The sequence below is a fragment of the Pseudopipra pipra genome, chromosome 14 (genome assembly GCF_036250125.1).
Source record: "Pseudopipra pipra isolate bDixPip1 chromosome 14, bDixPip1.hap1, whole genome shotgun sequence".
NCBI lineage: Eukaryota > Metazoa > Chordata > Aves > Passeriformes > Pipridae > Pseudopipra > Pseudopipra pipra.
In genome coordinates, this window is record NC_087562.1 from 1,296,445 (window position 1) to 1,316,129 (window position 19,685).

Consider the following 19,685-nt stretch of genomic DNA (forward strand, 5'->3'; position numbering starts at 1 on the left):
TCAGCACCAAGCTCAGGGGCTGCAGGGATGACAGCTGAGCCCACCCCGACAGCTGAGCAGGAGCGAGATGTCACCTCAGGCTGTGGTGCCTGGCTGCAGGCCCAGGTCCAGCTCCTACTGGAGACATCATTAACCACCAGAATTGAGACATTTCCTGGTGCAGATGGCCCCTGGCAGGAGAAACCTGCTCCGAGCGAGGTAGGAGCGAGGCTCATTTCCAAAGACACAACCCAGGCCCCTTTGTCACACTGCAGGAGAAACACGTGACATCGTTCACTTCAATAGTTACAGAATTTACTGATAATCACCACCAGGATTAGAAGTGTCAGTAGAAAAATAAAATTTACAGAATTTTCGATCATATAAAGATTTGTTCACGACAGCCACGGTCGCGAGCAAGAGAGGAAGCCGGGTGAGAGCGAGGGGGAAGCTGCACACAGAGAGCAGGGCCATGAGCTCCCACATGAGCCAAGGGTTCCTCCAGGACAGGTGGCTTCCCTGGAAGGTGTTTCCTTGACCAATGCACTGGCTGGGCTCCCTGGCAGGGCCTCCCAGCTGCCCCGCCCTGGACACCTCGGCGTTGACATTTTTGCAGGCTCTTTGCAGCTTTTGGCAAGTCTGACTGAGCAAAGTCTACCAATACCTGCTGAAAATGGAAGGGATTCCTCCACACACCTCCCCTGGGATAAAGGAATGGAAAGGGAAGGCCAAACCAGTGAGAGGGGAGGAAACTGCCTTCAGTGACCGACCTGGGGCTTCGACTCAAGGCTATTCCTCCTTCCTGTTTGGATCTGGTTTTACTGGAGAGGGAGGTTGGGAAGGCAGCCGGGGGAGTGGAGGATGCTCTGTGAGCACCAAGATGACAGAAAGAACTTGCCCTCAGCGCTAATACCTGTCAAGACAAATCAGAAACTGATTGTTCGCCTTTTATGTGAGAATTCCCTAAAAATTTCTCAGTGTCTGGGCACAGAGAGACACCACCAGCTCCAACCACTCCACATGCAAACAGCAGTCAAGCTGCCAGTTCTCCAAGTAAACCAGAACCACCTCAAAGCAAGAGTTTGGGAGACCTGAATGGGTAGAGAACGGGAGTTTTTCAGTTTGCCCAGCACTGAGTGATTTTACTGAGCAGTGTTTCGTTTGTTCTGAGCTCTGTAGCAGCCCCTTTGTGTCCTGCATTCCTCAGCCCCATTCCTGCAGAGGAACCATCCTCGTGCTGGAACACAGGGCACGGATAAAGTGCTTTCCCAGTTGCAATCAGCTTAGTGGCTACTGAGGGATGCCAGGCACTGGGGCGGGGGAAAGGGGAGCACAGCGGGTGCCTGGACACGGGTTTCTGGCATCATCTGAAAGGTAAGGCCAGACCCACCCAATCCAAGTCCCATGAGAGACTTTCAATCCATCCAGGAAGACTCAGGGTAATTCCTGTGAATTAAACCAGGCATTCCAGACATATGCTAAGAAGTTGTAAGGAGGAAAGACAGTAGAGAGATCACTATTCCTGCTTTTTCATTGCTTCTGTCCCCAGAGAGGGCAGGAGAGGCCCAACCTCCCCCGAGGGCTGTCCTGGCTCTCTACAAACAGCAGGGCACACGGGGCACTCCACAGATCCAGGGTTCAGTGCAAGTAACACCACTTGGACCTCACCCACCTAAGGAGAAGGATTCCCATTAAACTCTTTCCTAAAATGCACAGCTTTATACCCTGAATTGGGCTAAAATTTAACCTCAGTAAGTAGCTCCTGCAAAACACCTCTTGCCAGCAACGGACCACTCAGGAGAAATCGGTGCAGAGAGAAATCCTTTCCCATGATAAACACAGTGCCTTGTTGAGGGATCACAGAATCATTTAGTTTGGAGAAGCCCTCTAGGACCATCGAGTCCAACCTCTGAGCGATCACCCCCTTGTCAACTCGACCATGGCACCAAGTGCCACGTCCAGTTGTTTCACACAGAGGACACGGGCTCATGGAGGGTCAGTGGCCTCAGGGAGGGAGCTGGTTTGGAGACCAAAGGAGTTCAGCAAAGACACAAAAAGGAAATGTGTCCCACAAGGCTGGACGCAGATGGTGCCTTCCCTCCGCAGCTGGGAACAAACAAACAAGGACCACAGCAAACCCCTGGGGCTGCCCACACCACCCCACATCCCTGGGGTTCAACCCCAGCTTCCCCGGAGAACCGAGCCCTTGGGAAGCACCTGAGCTGCCCCAGCCACGTGGCACAACTGGGTACAAGAGCAGAGCCACCAGTTAAGTAAAAAGTCACTTAAAGCCAAAGCAAACTAAAACAGTCCATGAGGAGACTGCTCTGCCAGCTAAGGGTTGGTTTGGGGCTGTGTTTGGTCATTTCCCCTGCACAGCCCTCACAGACTCCCAGACACAAATCTGCACCCTCATCCACCTAAAATGAGCTTTCCTTTTTGCTGCTCTCAAAATCCACTAAGACTACGACCTGGTATGAAGGAGTTTGGGCTGGGAAGAAAACAAATTAATTTTTTAATCTAAAGAAAATTCACATTAAAAGAGCTTCAGGTTCACTGAGAACAAAGCAACAGCAGGTCAAAGCACTTAGTGAGCTTTGAGCACACCGTGTCACTCTGTGGTCCTGCTCCCACTCCAGCACAGCCAGTGTCACATCTCAGTTATGTCCCGTGGCTACAATTCATCACTGCTAAAAGGTATGTGGGCCTTCCCCTCCAGAAGCCATCTTCCTACCCTCCAGAGAAATAAGTTTCACTTGGCACTTAATGTTACCAAAAAGTAACAAAATTCACAATTTTCAGCTTAATTCCAAGCCACACTAGAGGCAGGAGCAGGCCCTCACAATTCCTTAAATCAGTGGAGGAAGCACAAGCCCCAAGCTGTGCTCCCTGGGATTTGTTTCAGAGGCAGAGCAGGTGCCAGGTCCTTCATGCCCACTCCGGTTTGTGTCCTCCAGCCTCCCCAGGGGGAGCTACAGCGTGGCCAGAATGCGCAGGAACGACACCACCACCACGCAGAAGGTCTGCCCCACACCGAAAATGAGGGCCTCGAAGGGGATCATCTTTTTCCCCGCAGCTCTGTAAACTCCAGCAAAGGCAGCGCCTGTGGGGAGGCGAAAAGCCAAGATGTGAATGCGGCACACGCTGCTGCGCCACAGGGATGGACGGGAAGCCTCGGGATATGAACCGGGGCAGGGAACAGGGTCAAACGCGGGGTAAGGGGGGAACAGGGCCAGAGCGTTCATCTCCACGCCGGGGAACGCCGCGGTCCCGCGCGCCCGCGGAGGCGACCCCTGATCGCCACAGAGCCCCCCGATCGCGCCGGGCGCCTGCCGTACTTGTGAGGGTGCCGGCGGTGATGGGTCCCACGATGCCCATCAGCAGGACGCTCACGGACATGAACCGGCCGTACTTGTGGTGTCGCAGCGTGAACAGCGCGAGCAGAGCGGCCGGGACGTGGAAGGCGAGGGAGGAGACGACGGCCCACAGGAAGACGCCGTACCACATCTCTGTGGGGAGAAGGGCTGTGAGGGCGGCCCGTGGGCCGCCGGCGGCGCCGGCGGACGGGCCCCACCCCGAGCAGGCCCCGACGCGGGATGTACCTGGGAAGGTGGAGAGCGGGCTGGAGTACGTGGTGGTGCCATTGCCCACGCGGGGCACGAGGCGGAGGCTGAGGATCTGCTGCAGGAGGCCCCCGCCGCCCGCATCGCCACCCTCCATCCCCGCGCCCGCCCCTTCGCCATCCGCCACCGCCCCTTCCGCCCGCCCCTTTCCGCCCGTCGCAGCCAATGGGAAGCGCCGCAAGATGACGGGCAGGACTTTCCACCAACCGCCGTTCTCCTCCGCGCGGTCGGACCCCACCCTCCCCCGCGCTGCCATGGGAACGGCTGTGGGCCGCAGGGAACGCTGGGATTGGCAGGACGCTCTGGCCCGCTGGCGGACTCTCGTCGCTGCTCCCCGCGCACGGCGGCGCCTCTTGGGAGGCGCAACCGTTCTTCCCGCCCGCCAGGGGGCGCCCGCGGGTGGTGGCGGCGCTCTGGGCGGCAGTGAGCGCGCGCGAGGCGGCGGCGGCGGGAGGTGCCTGAGGCGGCGGGGCCGGGGCCGCACCATGTCGGGGTCGGAGTCGGAGCAGGACCAGGAGCAGTACTCCTCGGCCGAGGATGACGACTACGTGCCCTCAGGTGAGCGGTGGCGGGCGGGGGCCGGCGGCCCCGGCGGTGCCGGCGGTGCCGGTGCTCAGTGGCTGCGCTTGCAGGTGCGGAGTACAGCGAGGACGACGAGAGCGAGCTGGTGCGGGAGGAGGAGCCGGCGGACAGCCCGCGGCCGCCCCGTGGCAGGAGGAGCCCCCGCCACCCCCCCGGCAGGTACGGCCGCGGGGACCCGGCCCGGAGCCGCTGAGGGGCGGGGGAACGGGGAACGCTGCTCCTCGCTCCGGTTCGGCGTCAGGAGCAGCCTCAGGCCTGATAGACCCTGAAAACCCTCCCCGGCAATAGCTGCTTTCCCTTTCATAAGCCTTTTTAAGTGCAAAGCACCCGTCAATGGGAGAAAACCCCATGTAGATAAATGTTATTTCAGTCCAGCCCAAGTCCTCTTCCCTCCTGGTTCCTCCAGTATCCCAGAACCACAGAACCCTGGAATGGTTTGGGTTGGAAGGGACGTTAAAGCCCATCTCGTTCCACTCCCTGCCACGGGCAGGGACACCTTCCCCTATCCCAGATTTCTCCAAACCCCATCCAGCCTGGCCTTGGACACTTCCAGGGATCCAGAGGCAGCCACAGCTTCTCTGGGCAACCTGTGCCAGGGCCTCCCCACATTGTGTACCCACAGACACACCCACACATGTGCCAGTTCACTTCAGGGGCACTGCCTGCATCAGTCTCACTGTGTTTTCTAAGCAGCAACATCTTTTAATTAGATACCTTCACCCTCCAGGTTAGAGGGAACTTCCCACATTGAATATCTTAGTGGGAATGTGAAATACCATGTTGCTTCACTCAAGATTAGAGTTCAGCTCTGGAATAGTGTTGCAGCACTTCAGTATATATTTTTTCTTTTTTGGTGTCTGCTTTCAGGAAGAGGAAGAAAGGAGGTCTCTTGCTAGAGCCAGACGAGAAGGAGGAAGAAAAGGCTCAGCAGAATGGAGAGGAGGAAGTGGATAATGTAGAGCAGGTGGAAAGAAGCAGAGAAGAAGAAGAAAAAAAGAAAGAGGATGCTCTTTGGGCCAGTTTCCTCAGTGACGTAGGACAGAAACCCAAAGCAGGGGCTGCCACGCAAGGGACACAAGCCAAGAAGGTAAGAGGGGCCTGGGAGTGTGGGCAGGGCCTGGAGGTTTAGAGCACACAGTTGGCTCTGGCTGCTCCAGATGTCAGGCAGAGCTGGGAACAGGCTGGGTTTGCCCCTGCCCCTCTGCTTTGTAGGACTGGAGCCCCATGATGGGCCAGACTGAGGAGGTCTGTGATCTGGCAGTGCTGCTTTGGGAGCTGCTTGCCAGCATCTCAGAGGGTCCCATGGAGCTCTGCTGGCTTTTCTTCCTGGTCCTGGATTCTCCTCGTGACACAGGAACAGCACCATGAGCTTTGGTCTGTGCTGTGCTTGTGGGTACAGCTCTCCCAGGGGCTTGTGCCTTAACTGATGCTCAGAAGGGAAAGAAAAAGGGAGGCTCTGTGTGTGTGAGTGTGAGTGGGGAAACAGAAGGGGCCTGTGCTGGCATCTCTGCCTTGCCATTCATCCTCGTACAGCGGGGGGTCTGGAAGGTGCTGCATGGTGGGGTGCATGTTTGCTACAACACTGAGTCTGGCTTTCTCTCATTTCCCCCATAAGCCCCAGTAAGGTGCTCTTGGTCTGCAGAGGTTTTTCTGGAGAGAGAATTCTCTGTGTGATCAGCTGTTCAGAAGGATTTGGTTCCCAGTGAAACCAAAAGGATGTGTTTGCCTTGCAAAGCCCTTCACGCTGAAGGTGGTGGAAGGGAAGAAGGCACCAACACTGACCCTCTGTTGCTAGAATTGTCAGTTGGGGTTGCCAAAAAAGTGTTGTGCCTGGCAAGTACAGTTCTGACTGTGTGAAACTTCTTTCTGTGACTGTTGGAAGGTTGCAGGGCAAGTGTAGTTGTGTATCTTTGGTTGCAACTTTTGGAAAAAGAGTCCTTTCATCTGAGCCCTCCTGTGTCTCCCTTGTTACTGGCTGAGCAGCTGGGGTGGTTACAGGTAGAATCAGAGAGAAGGGCAGAGAAGATTCTTTTTCCTCTGAGCAATTCTACTTTTATGGGCAGGTTGCTAAAACGTGAGTGGTCTTTGAAAGTTCCTCCATAGCCTGGAATAATTCATGGAGAGGTGCAGTTTCTCTGTTCTCTTTGTGAACTTCTTAACTTGGACTTGCATTGTCTGCTTGAAGATCTCTGTGGTGTGTGGTTGATTTAGAGCAAGAATTTGGGGGGGTTGTTTTGATTATTTATAGAGTCTGAGGGTTTTTTATGGTTTTTTTTTTTTAGAAGCTGTAGCTGTGGCTGAGTAAATTAAGAGGCATTGTTGACAAATTGCTTAATAAAGATTTTTCCTTCTCTTATTAAGGAGACGTTATTGACAAGTGTGAAGATCAGCCTTGCTTTTCCTGCTGATGGGTTGTGTTCTTTATTCTTGAGAAGAAATAATCATATTTTTGTGGAATTCACCCTGGCAGCTTTACTGCCTGGTGGTGCTTAGTTTGGGAGAAGTGAGTCTTTTTTTGCTTGCTTTCTGAACCACTGCAAAGTGCTCCTTCCTCCATTTATCACAATTTCACTTCTTATTTTGGGTCTGTTTTGATCCTAGAACTCCAATGACAGCCTGGAACCAAAATGGGGAATTTCATTCTGTGGAAGGGGCATTTATGTCCTTTTTCTTGTCTGTGGGTGACTTGCTTTGACCCCCAGCCTAAACTGCAGTGCTACCTGAGGTCTGGGTTGGGTCCTCAGCCCCATGGAATGGGAATTTTGCTTGGCTCCACAAACACATTATTTTGCTTTCTCCTTTTGTTTTGTAGGCTGAAGAAGAGAAGAGTGGCAAGAAGCTTCAGGACAAGCCAAAAGATTCAGGAAAAGTGACAATCACCAAAACGTTCGATTTTGCTGGTGAGGAAGTCAAGTAAGTTGGCAGATGTGGTGTGTCCACTGTGGGCCCAGTGCAAGCTGGGAGCTGCTGTGCTGCAGGCTGGCTGGACCTGGGCTCTGAAAAACAGTGGGTCTTCTCTTTCCTTTACACTGGGTTTTTTTTATCATGAGTAAATACAGACCTCAAGGAAAACGAGGCCAAGATTTCCTGCCCGAGAGCTGCAGGGTGTCCTTATATGCAGACATCAGTCTTTGCTCAACCTCAAAACAGGCCTGTGAATTCACTTAGGCCTCCTCAGCTGGACAGTGTTTATACTGGTTGGCAGAGCTTCCCAGTGGCACTGCCTTTGTGAAGGTGGAGACAAGGAGGGAAGCACGTTGGTCCTGCAGGGATGAGGGTAACGTGTTTTATTCCTTGGGGCTGGTCCAAGTCCTGTGCTGAGGGCAGGATGTTGGCTGGCACTTTCCCTGGTGATGTTCACAATCCATGAGGAAGAGCAGGCAGTAAGATGTGTTTTGTTGAACAGACTTAACAGCTGAGTGCTTTTACCTCTGAAACAGCTGCAGCAAAGGGGGTGGGCTGGGTAAAATCGTGCTTTAGGTTGAGCTTGGCCTGCAAGAGACCCTTCAGGCTGTGCTGAAAGAAGGGGCAGGTGTTTTATGAATTCATAAGACCAGAACTGAAGGGCCTGGGTGAACCCACCTGAAATCTGAATGCCCTGGGACCTACTGGTTATTACCACGGGGCATTTTCTTTATATGTAGCAGTGAATCTGGTTTTGTCAGGCAGGAACTTCGCCTGTTTCGTGCAACACCAGAGGGCAGCAGTTCCCAGCAATAACACCCGCGCTGCCTAAATCTGGAGGAGGAGGCAGAGAGCTGTGGCTTCCACTGCTCTCGCTGCCTGAGCTGAGGAGAGCCATGAGTAGGAGCTTCCCGATTTCCCTGCACAGTCCGGGCTGCAGGAATACCCTTTATTGACTGATGGAATGGCAAAGAGCTGTACCACTGCAGCTTTTGAGGAAGAATGTGTCTGTCATATCCTTTCTCCAAAGGCGAGGTTAAGCCCTTCCTGTGGACAGATAAAAATGTGTAGCAGAATTACAGGCAGAAATTTTGTGTTCTGACTGCCTTCCTTAGCCACCTGCTTGTTTGTCCACGATTTTCCTGGGTTTTTTTTCCTGATTCAAATGTGATGTCCTAGCAGGTGAGAACAGCTGAAGCTATAGGATCACAGGGCTGTCATACAAAATCCTCGTTGGGTTCTGCCATGTCATCAGGTGGCACAGGCAGAGCTGCATTCCTGGGGCCTGGGAGCTGCCTGAAATCAGTTTGTTTGACAAACATGGACACATCCATCTGGGTGTTGTAGGTGAGTGTTGTGGCCTAACACGAGCATAGAAGTGTCACTTAAAAAGAGGGGGTTGATTTACAGGAAGGCCTGCCTTGCAGGATTACTTCAGAACATGAGGGCTTCCACTTGTGGAATTTTTTATGTGCAAATTTTTTGGTGAAGTATGGGAACCTTTAAAGTAGGGAGCTAGTAAAAATATCTGCCTTGGAACTGCTTGTTTACCTGTCTCTATGAAAAGAAGCCACAGATAATTATGATTTGAGCTTAGGATTACTCAGGTGTTGGTCTGATTTTGGAGTTCTAGACTTTGTGTGGTGGTGACAGATTAGCTTTAGGAGTACAGCTCTTGCTTTTATTGGTAATACTAGTTGTAAGGGTTGGGGAAACTTTCTCTGTCCTTCAAAAAGCGGTTTGCCTTCTGTGAACAGAAGTTGTTCAGGGTTCCTAAGATGCTGATTTTGTGGTTTTGACAGTATCTTCTCTGTAATTTTTTAATAGCTAAAACTAAGAGGCACAGTTTTCTGCACCAGTTGCTTTTCTAGTGTCCTTTGTACCGCTCAGTGCTGACTATTTACCTTGGGAAACTGCAGAGGAACCACAAGAAATTTCTACCAGTTTTTGATGAATTAGTCGAAAGCTGGAGCCTGGGTGACAGTGAGACTAATCCTGCAAACACCAAGGCTAATGCATGTTTTGTTTACAGAGGTCATTGTATCAGTGGGTTGCAGAGCCAAACAGAAGGTTTGCAGTGAGGTCTGGAGGGCCATTTTCTGCTGCTACCAGAGTGAAAACAAAGTTATGTTCTTGAGCACTTTGATAACAAAAAAAAAATCCTTCCATTTTTTTGCCCCCTGATTTTTGTGATGTTCAAAGCTGATGCTTTTCTGTTGTTTGCTACATCTTGCCTCTCTAAATGGGTTACACTGTTAGCTCTGGGTGGGGCACAAGGGGTTCTCACAGCTGCTGGTACTTTGCCCTAACGACACTAGGTGAGGGCCAGTGGCCTGTGCCACTGAAAGCCCTTTCTCCACCAATAGCATGGATCTCTGTACAAGCATGCCATTGACATGGGAACTGTGTGGGCAGGACTACAGGCCATGGCCAGAGCTTCTTTTTTTGGTTCCTGTGAAGTCATCAAGGTTTAACTGAGGCCTCTCTGAGTGGGATGGTGAGCTCTGAGCCCAGCCCGTGGTGTTGTCTGGGCTGCTGGACTCTTCACCTTGGTAAGCTCCTCAGCAGAGCTGTACAGAGCTGGTGAAGGACTGATTTATCCCCTTGCAGCAAGAAGTGCTGACCTCAGAGTGGAGGTGAGGTTATAATTCAGTTCTCTGCAGTTGTACAGTGCTGCTGCTTCGGCATTTCTCGGTGCTGCCTCTCACCACTGCAGGATTGGTTTTCCTTTTTTAATCTGGCTCACATCTGTGCTTGGTGAATGGACAGCTGTGTCCTAGACTGCACACTTTTTAACTCCAGATCTGCTGTCCTCTTCCAGAGCCTCAGCCCCTGGATCCAGACCCTTTTTAGGAGATCAGACATCTGAGAACAGCCTGAGCTTTCCATTGCCCTTGTTCAGCCTCTGATTTCCTTATCAGTGGCTGTGATGTCCTCTCTGCGCCTTACATGACAGCTAAGACTGACCAAATGTGACAGAGTTGGCCAACAAAGGGTGTGTAAGCCAAGGAGTTTGGGAAACTGCCACCTATTTTATTGCTTTGCTTTAAAGACAGTTAAGGTAGCTGTCTGAGCAATATTGCTGCTTCCTCTTGGCAGGCATTGAACAGGAGTGGGGAAAATCCTGAGGCTGATAATGTATTTCAAGGGGAATAGGTAAAAAGGGCAGGGAATTTACTCCCACAAGTCTCAAGATTTACAGCTGGCACAGAGAGCAATTTTAAAAATGTGTAATTGTCCATCTGTGTTCTTGCTCTGTGGTCTCAGCATGGCTCAGTCACAGGTGTCTGGCTAATGAGCACTGAGAGAACATGTAACACCATTAACTGTCTCCTTACCTTGTGATGCTTTTCAGGAAAGCCAGTGGAGGAATCAAAGCAAGGGGTTGGCAGCATGCTCACACTTCCTGCTGGGTGTGAATCTTGGTCATTTTTGTGCTCGTGGGGTTTTGCACAAAGCTGAGGGAAGCACAGTAGCTTTTAAAATCAGGAGAAAGATCAGGAGTTTGGGTGTGCATCTCTGATGTTGTGGGTGCTGTGGTGCAGGTCAGATCAAGGTTCACATGTGCTTAACGTGTTCCATATGTGCTTTAAAAAAAAAAAATTGGAAAATATTTGGAAAGCCCTGCCTTTTTTCCCCTCTGGAGAGCAAGTGCTACACAGCTTCCACCAGGTGAGGTAGACAGGTATTGTCAGGCTAGATATGGAAGACAGTGAACTGAACTAATAGGGGCAGAGGAAGAAGCCACTCATATTTTCATGTGCTTTTTATAATGGCTTTGACTGCAGTAGCAAGGAAGTGTTAGAAAAAGTAAGACAAATGAATATCAGTAGCCCCTTGAGAAGCCACTCCAAAACTCAGCCTCCTTGAGGACTTCTGGTTTGTGTTGCTGACTGGTGATGCTTGATGTCTGTAGGGTTTTATCCTCAGTCCTGCTTGGCTAAGGTGTCCCAGAGAAATGTGATCCAGCCACTTTCTGGTGACATACCACTTCCTCAGGGAGGCTCATATGCTGCAAAACCTTGGCTTTTAAGATTTTTCCAGAAATTCAGTCTGAGCATTAGAAGTCCGGGGATGATGCCTTGGGACCACAAGACAAATCAAACCACCCAGAATTACATGGAATATCAGAGTGAATGCTGTTTAGAGGTGGCAGAGTAAAAAAATGACTGGTTGCTTTTCTACAAACTAGCACCAAAATGCTGATCTTGGCATAATGGAGCATAGGCAGCAACCCTTTTCTGCCCTTATACTGTTGTTATTGTTAGAGGTCAGAGCATGCCTCAGTTATCCACAGTTTATATTGGCTTTTTCCAATTTAAAAAACAGCTATTGATTTTTTTTTTTTGAAAGCCAGTGAGTGAAAATATGTTACCTTTCAAAAGATGCTTAAGAATGACAGGGTCTCGGGGGCACATTTTGATAACCTTTCCTCTGTGTGCATCCATTCCCTGCTGTTTCAGTTTCCTTTGGGAATACTGAGGTGCAGTGCTGATTGGCAGGAGGATGGCCCAGAGGTGAGGTCAGGGAGCGTGAGCAGGAGCTGTGCCTTGTGCTGGTTCACTCACCAGGCATTTGCCTTTCTCAGAGGCAGCTGCAGAAATTATAACTTCATAAACGTCAAACCTAGCCAGGACTCTAAGCCAGAGCACTTGTTTCTGAAGTAAATCATGTTATGGTTTGCTTAATGTGCTCTGAGAAGGGGAATGGCCTAATGAACAGCTTCTATTCAGGGTTTTTTCATTAGTAGATGTGCAGATGTGGCTTCTGCTCAGATGGGGAAGCTGAAGCACAGGGGGGCTGTGACTTGCAAAGTGTCACACTGTAGTGCCAGCTCTGTCCAGTGCACTCACCAGCTTCCTGACCCCTGTTGTCTTCCTTTATCTCACCACGCTTTTGGAAGTCCCAAAGTGACTGAGCAGGTGTCCACCTGAGGGTCATCTGACGCTTCTCTTGTGGCTTGATGCTTTTAAGGAAATAATTCACGTGTGCTGGTTTCATTTGTGCAGTTTTGCTGGTAATCAGTGTGATGAAAGAGAAGGCTCAGCTGGGATCTCCAAAGGTGGGAGGAGTCTCGAAGCATCTCCAAAATGATGGCTTGACCTCCAAATTAACTAGGGAGTTTCTAGGTCTTTCAAACCTGGGACATCTGAGTGCTGCACTGGCTTTGGGAACTGGGTGACAAACTGCAGTTTCTCATCTGCAGGTTCTTCCAAGTGTGTTCTCCCTCTGTTGTGCGTAATTAGTGTGGAAATACTTCCGTAAAAATCCCACCCTTCCCCAGCAGGAGACATTGGTTCTGTACTTGGCTCTCAGGCAGTTTCCTGGCTCCTGAAAATCTGAAAACAGAAGGTGCTTAGTGACTTATTCAGGTCTCACAGGGGCTCTTTTGCTAGTAAGGGGATCTTTTGTCCCTCTGTTCATGCCTTCATCTCAGGGGCCTCAGATCCAGTCCCAGCATTTTGCTGCTTGCCCTGTTTCCCTTGCTTCCAAGCTGCTGCTCATTCCTGACAGCTCCAGGCTCAGAAACGGGCTTTTGATGTCTGGTGAGAGGTTGGCAGGAGCCTGCTTTGCAGCCCTTGGGCCTGGGGTTTCCCCTGCTGGAAAGTGCAGCTTGCAAGATGCTTTTTTTTTTTTCTGTAACTAAGAGATGGTGAACCAGGAGGATTTCTGTGTTAGCCTGAAGGGAAGGCAAAGCTGTTCGCTGCCTTCCTATCTCATTAACACATTACAAACCAAATCAGACTTTTCCCCATGGAGGTGCTTCTGCTTGTGGTGTGAGTTGTCTCCTGCTATGATCTGTGTAACCTTTGTGCCCAGTGTTCATAGCTGCCAGTGAATTTGAAACCACTGGCTCTTGATAACTGTGGTACTCCCTCCTCCAGCAGGAGGAGAGATCTGTGACATGAGCCCTGCACTGAGTTAGGGAGTTGGGGGTTGCAGGAGTTGGGGGCTCCAGGGATCCCTCTTGCTTTCTGCATATTTGGAAGTCAGGGTTAGCAGGGTCAGGGACTGTCACACTCACACGTGTAACAGCTCATCTGTTCACCTGGATTGCTCAGCTCGGAGGTGTGTTCCCTAATGTGAACTTAATCCTTTTGGGAGGTACAAATTAAAACCATGGGATGCCTCAAAGATTGGAATGTTAATGCACGGTGGGATTTTGAGGCAGCACAATGGAGCTGGCCAGGGGAATAGTTATCCAAAGGAGCAAGCAGAGATCTGATACTTGGAGATGCTTTAAACTGGGGTGAATAAAGCTCCAGGCAACAAGAGATGAAGGTTTGTGCCCTGGCTGTGGATCAGCTTCTCCAGAGGGCCGTGTTTGACGTGCTCTACCTATTGCAAGTCCCAGTGGGAGCTCGGTAACTGCATTGCTACTTCCCTCAATTTAAAGAGCCTCTTATGGAAGCAGCAAGCAGAAGCCCAAAAGGGGCCTGACAGCTTGGTCAGCATCTCAGGAGGCAGCACTGTCCATATGTTTTCTTTACATCTGTCACAGAGTCTTTGTCATACAGGAGATGATGGAAAATTGGTCCTTTCCTTCAAGGCTTATGAGGTTACAATAAAAAGTACTTTTTATACATTATTGATGTTAAAATACCATTCACCTCTGCCTGTTTTCAGGTGAATTGGTTTGAGATGCAGCCTGGGCTGACTGCTTGGATAGCAGCACACACCTGCTGTGAGGAACAGCACCAGACAGGCAGCTTGGCCCTTGCCTGACTCCAGGAGAGCTCTGATCACATTAGATTCTTTTTAAAAACCAGCCAGCTTCTGCCTATCCAGGCAGCCCACAAAACTATCGGTCTCTCCAGCCTGGTCTTGTCTGTTGCTTCAGGGAGTAGGCTCAGTTTCCCAGGGAACAGCTTCTCCCACCTGGTTTGAAGAGAAAGATTTGGAAAATGCTGGGGTTTTTTCCAAAAGGGGGAAAACCTGATGTTTAACTTCAAAAAGGGAAAATTGATTGGGACGTATTAATTTTAGTTCTGCCTGCTCTACCCCAGGTAATCCAACATAAAATAAATGTGTATGCAGTGTGCAGGCAGATGTGCTCCTTGTGTGAGGACTCAATTCCCTCCTGGAAGGTGCTGACCCTGTGCACTCCAGCAGCTTCAGGACCTTGCAGGCTGGAGCACTTGCCTCTTGTACAGTGCATCTGTCTGTGGAAGGCACAGACATCACAGCTCGAGCACAAAAGTCACCCAAAAATATTCCAACAAAATATTCCTCTCAGCTCAGAAGGGTTTAGGTTGTTTTACAAATCCCTGTAGATGAGTATTACTTTCTCCTCAAGTGATCATTCCAGAAGGTTGGAGGACTATTCATTGAGGCTAAACATAGATGGGGAATATTGAAAAAGGATAATTAGCCTCATTTTTGCCCCCCTTGATCTGTGATTCCCCAGAGCTAACAACATTAAGATTGTGTGGAAAGTTTTGTAACTGTGTCAGGTCTAAACTGGGGCAGATTTCCCGAGTGAGGGCTGTGTCCTGAGTACGAGTGCTAAAGAGCTGGCGTTTTCCAGAGCTTCCACTCTTGCTCTGCCTTTCCCAGCAGGAAGGTCAGGGAAGATGGTAACTTTGCACTGCTGTGATTAAGGATTTTAACTCTCTTCTCTGCTCCAAATCCCCTTATACCCAAATACCACCGTGTGCTTTCTCAGCCTGATGTGCACCAGGTGTTTGGTTAGGAGAGTGTAGCTGTGCTGAGCCACCTGGGGGTGAGTTGGAGGGATTTTGGCACTTGGGATGCATAAAGTTGCTATTACACAGCAGACTACAGATAGAGCCTGCAAGCCTTCTTGATGTGCCTGTTTGTCTTTCCCAGCTTCCTCTGTCTTGCCTCTGGGGCCCTGCCTCCTTTTCCCCTCTGGGTAAGGATGAAGCTCTGCTGATGCACTCCCTCAGGGGCTTGCAGGGCACCTTGCTCAGTGCTGAGCTGGGCACTGCTGACACAAGGCAGCCTTGGCATCCCCCTGGGAGTTCTGCTTCTGGCAAGCAGGGCTGGATTCAGCAGTGCTGGAGTGGAAGCACCTGAGCGCTGCCCTGGGGCAAGTCCTGGGCTGTGGGTGTTGTGCTGTGCCATGGTGGGATGGACTGGGACCCTCCTCTTCACCCCTGGTGCAACACCAGAGTGCAGAAGGCAAGCTGGCGTGTTAGACTCACTGCCACTGAACTGAAGCATGAAAATTTGAGTTTAAGCCCCTTCTGAGCACAGTGCTCATTCCAGCCTGTATTGCTCCTTCCTTGTAGGTGCCTCTGTGGCTAAGGGGACTGCTGGGAGCACATCAGGCACTTGTTCTGAAATTCATATGCTGCAGTTCAGTGCTGTGGGTGCTCTGTGGAGCAGCACCTGGGACAGCCTGGGACTGTGTGTTGTCTTCGTGGGGTCTGGTGCCCAGTGTATGTAACTGGGGCATTTTCCATGCGTGTAGGTTGCAGCATTTCAGTTGGTAAATGTAAAAGGAATGGTGGTGATACCCACTGCTGGGCACCAAAACAACAGGGTGGGTGTGGGAATGCCTACATGCTTGGGTGCCACTTTGAGCTCAGTTCAGAGATGAAGGGTCCTAAGGAGGACACTTGAGGCACTTAGTGATATAGTTTCTAGCATGTTTTCCTTATAATAACTTCGAAATATGGAAGACATTTCTATTTTACAGTTGCACATCACCTTGTATGCTAGCATTATTTGTGCTACCAGGCTCCAGTGGGGTCAAAAAAAATTAATAATTGTTCTATGTTTTAGAAGTCTTATTATGCAATTTAATAGCAGAGCAGTCTCATGAAATCTCTGCAGGACAGTGATGAGAGTGAGGGGTTTTGTGTGTGAATTACAGGGGCTGCAAGTGGGCGAGACAGTAGCTGCTTGTTTTATTGCTGACAATATACTTATTTTCATGTTTATTCCTGGATTACAATGTGTGAATAGCATCCTAATAAACAGTCAGGCAAATAGTTATTTATCAAGTATTTAAAAGTGAAAGGTCTTGCAATTTTCCTTAGTAATGACTGTGATTTCTTCCAGCTGGATTAATGACTCCCATTTCTCCCCATGAAGAACAAGAAGTGTTTTGGTTTCTACATGGAGAGAGTTATTGTCTCCTATAATAATGTAGAACAGAGGATTTCTTTTTCCTTCCTGGCCTGGGATCTGGGAAGGGTTGAAATGTGCATAACCTGAATTAATACCTTGTAAAGCTTTTAAATCTCTTTCGTCATTCCTGTTGGAGTGGGGCAGGACTTGCTGCTGGCATCAGCCCAGCAGCAGCCTGCCTCAGAGCAGCTTTTGTTTCAGTTTATGAGGCAATCAGTGGGTCTTGTGATGGAATTGCCTTGAAAGGTCACTTTTAATTACATTTCTGTCACATTCCTCTGTCCCCAGCTGTGCAGTCCTGGTGGAACAGGTTGCACTGAGCTTTGCAGCTGAATTTCTGCAGCAGACAACTCCAAAAATGTATGCTAGAGCAGCTGCTGGCAGGCCAAAGGGAGCAAAGAAAATTGTCCTACTCTGTGCCCAGCCATTGCTGGCCCTGAGGTGTGGTGGAGGATGAGAGTATGGAAACATAAGTAAACCCTTGGTAGCAACCTGTCTTGTGCCCCTGGCTGGCTGAAGTGTGTGTCATTGAAGGCCTGTGCCAGCCCCTCCCTGAGCAGTGTTCTGAGGGGTTTGTCCTTTCTCAGCAGGGGACAGAGCTGGCTGTTCAGATGCTGCATTTGAAAATAAATAGACTGTGTGATTGTATTGATCTGAACTCAGCCCTCATAGTTGGGGGGGGAGTCCTTCCTTATTGCTGCATGAAAACACCAAGCTTACGTGCCAGAGGAAATCCATGGCCATGGATTTAACTGCTGTATGACTGCTGCCTGATGGACCACTGTTGCTGAGGGCTGTGGCTCAATGGTGTATTTGGGGTGTTCTAAATTGTGATGATGCTGTAGCAAGGCTTTTGTTTCTTCCTGAACCGCTTTTCCCCTTTTCCCACCCCACTGCTTACCAATCTGATCAGCAAACACTTCTAAATATTCATAGTGTGGGATTTGTCTCTATCCACATGACTGCTGCTGGTTTGAAAGGCATGTGACAATGTGGGGGCAAACGGGGTTAATCTCCTCCTGTGCTGGCAGAACAAGGCTGAGCAGGAGTTGTACAGCACAGGAGTTTATTCTTGCACCTTTTCCTCTGTATTTGCAGTCTCAGGAGAAGGAGGAAGAAAGTTTCAGATATTGATTCACTGTCAGGGTGGAGACATGGCTGTAGTAGTTGTGTGCAGGTTTGATTTCAGGACATCAGTGCCTCCAGGTTTAACAAATAACTCTGTGTTGCTTTCCTTGATGCCAACCCAGCAGTAACCCATTTGGGGCTGCACCTCACTGGGTTTCTCCATGTCCATCAGCCAGCTCTTATATGGGAGTTGCAGGGTCAGGTTGGTGGGTAGGAGGCAAGCAGTGATTAAGCCTGGCTTGTAACCAGAGCAGATCCCATGACCAGTGAGTGAGGCTTTCAGCCTCTCCTCTGCATTTACTCTAGACCAGGGATGAGCCTCCCCACCCTTGCTGGAGCAGATGCAGCCAGAGGCCCAGGCTGCAAGGGAGTGGGATGGAGGATCACATCTTTGGGCTCACTGAGCTGTGGGTCAGTGAGTGCCTTTGTGCCCACAGGGCTCTGGAGAGACTCACAGGCTTGTGGTCCAAGGGAGCAGAATTGTTAGCTTGGCAAGTTGAGGCGTTTCATTAAGAGCTACTGAGAGCATGAAAAGTGTGTTGCTGGAGGCAGGTCATGGTAAATGAGGGGGCTAAAGTAGCTGGGGTTTTCTAACAATTAATTACTGAGTGGTTTTCTAGAGATTCTTTCTCATGTTTGTAATTCATTCCCCGCTGTAGATGCCATATTGACTTATAATTTTTCGAAGTTCAATATTTTGCACCCTCGGGGCCTCAAACAAAAATTAACTAGAAAATGAGAGTGAATTTCTGCGTTCTGCCTTGTCAGAGCCTTCTCTCCCATTCCCTGTGCCTGGAGCCAGTTTCTGTGCTCGGGTTTGGGTTGCAGATGTTGCCAAGGCTGTGTGCCGTGGGCTGTGAGACGTGGGTGGCTGAAGAGCTGCCTCACTGACCAACAACTGAGGAAATCAAGAGCCCAATTAAGAGCCTGGAATTGCCCCCAGTGACCTGAGGAGAGCATTTAGTAGCTGCTAGTGAGAAAGGCCTGCTTGAATGAATAAGAATTCCTGTTGTTGGAAGAAAAAAAGTCCCCTCCTCCCCCAGCTCTAATTAGCTCCTCTTTTCCTTTTTTCTGCCATGAATATAAAGGGTTTGTCACTGGAATGAAATCTTAAAAAGATGCATGTTCTTCAGCTTGCAACTGATGGAGGTGATCTCTGTGCAGGGGCTGTGGAGACTCTCGTACCTGTTTTCTGTGTTTCCTTGCTGGATCTGTGGTTTTGCTGTTGAGTACAACTCTTCCTTACCCTCTGCTTTGTCTCTTTTCCTCCAACAGAGTGACTAAAGAAGTGGACTCAAACTCAAAGGAAGCTAAATCTTTTCTGAAGCAGCAAGAGAAACTGCAGTCAGCAGCTCCAGCTTCGCTCCCGACAGTCTCAGGGTGAGTGTGTGGTTTCCTTGCCCAGGTGTAGAGCCTCAGTGAGAAAGATGGCACTCGAGCCAATAATACAGGCTCTGCAGTATTCAGTGGGTGTTTGTTTCCTGCAGAGTTTCAGTGGGAGCAAGACTAGGCCTGGAAGGTGTGATGATTTGGGAAGGAGGTGGGGGAAGCAACCCATGAGTTCCAGTGACTCACTTCATGCGTTCAGGCTCACATTTCTCAATCCTCATAAGTCATTCATCCCAGTAAGGAAACAGTGGTTCAAATGTCTTGAGCAGCCTGATGAAAGTGCAGGTAGCCAAGGAACATGCCTGGGATTGCCTGCAGTTCCTTTGAGAGGTGCTTCTCAGGACTATAAAAAGCCATGACAGACTGGGCTGTGGCTTCTTAGAAACTTTGGGTGAACATTTAAATGTGAGATGTTTTTGCCTCTTTGATGTTCTCTAATATGATTTTGATGTGGATTTGTCACTTTCTGTTCAAGCTCTAACACCTAATTCTGAGATTATCATAATGCTTGCCACAGATACAAAGAGGTTGGGCCCCCTGTGCATCTGACGTGCCACTCTGGTTCTTGATGAGCTTGGGAGATCACCCACTTCTTAGGAATAGAGGAGAGGCTTCTGTGTTCCAGTGGTGATTTCTATTTAAGTCAGTTGTTTGCAGACTTAAGCTGCCTATGATTTGGTCACATAGAAACAATACCCATCAAATAAATACATTGTCCTTCCCATCTGCTGTAGAGCAGTTCTGCAGTGTGAGTTAAGGCTGCCTTTCCCCGAGATACTGTTATTCAGTTGCTGCAGCTGGATTGTCACTCATTTTTCCAGCTAAGTGTTGCATAGCTTATAGTTAGCTCAGGGTAGTGAAAGCACAGTGTGTGTGTGCGTGACCCTTGACAGCTGCTGTTCCCTGAGCTGAATGAAGGCATAGATGAACATAGTCTTCATGCTGTTGTTCACACTGCACAAGGGTTTGTCCCTGCAGAGC

At 49.9% G+C, this 19,685-nt stretch overlaps 2 protein-coding genes across 2 annotated transcripts in view; one reads left to right on the forward strand and one right to left on the reverse strand.

The window, feature by feature from the left end:
* Positions 1 to 277: 277 nt before the first annotated feature.
* On the reverse strand, positions 278 to 3,740 carry TMEM170A (transmembrane protein 170A). Its single transcript, XM_064670667.1, has 3 exons — positions 3,582 to 3,740; positions 3,318 to 3,488; positions 278 to 3,082 (listed from the first exon to the last, which is right to left on the reverse strand). The coding sequence occupies exons 1-3, from the start codon at positions 3,697 to 3,699 to the stop codon at positions 2,952 to 2,954; spliced, it is 420 nt and encodes a 139-aa protein (XP_064526737.1). The 5' UTR covers positions 3,700 to 3,740; the 3' UTR covers positions 278 to 2,951.
* Positions 3,741 to 4,014: 274 nt separating this feature from the next.
* Positions 4,015 to 19,685, forward strand: part of CFDP1 (craniofacial development protein 1) — a 57,284-nt gene continuing 41,613 nt past the window's right edge. The window contains exons 1-5 of the mRNA XM_064670673.1: positions 4,015 to 4,160; positions 4,235 to 4,343; positions 5,052 to 5,271; positions 6,997 to 7,097; positions 18,591 to 18,695. Of these exons, the coding sequence (XP_064526743.1) occupies positions 4,088 to 4,160; positions 4,235 to 4,343; positions 5,052 to 5,271; positions 6,997 to 7,097; positions 18,591 to 18,695 (608 nt within the window). The 5' untranslated portion in view covers positions 4,015 to 4,087. The remainder of the gene's footprint in view (positions 4,161 to 4,234; positions 4,344 to 5,051; positions 5,272 to 6,996; positions 7,098 to 18,590; positions 18,696 to 19,685) is intronic.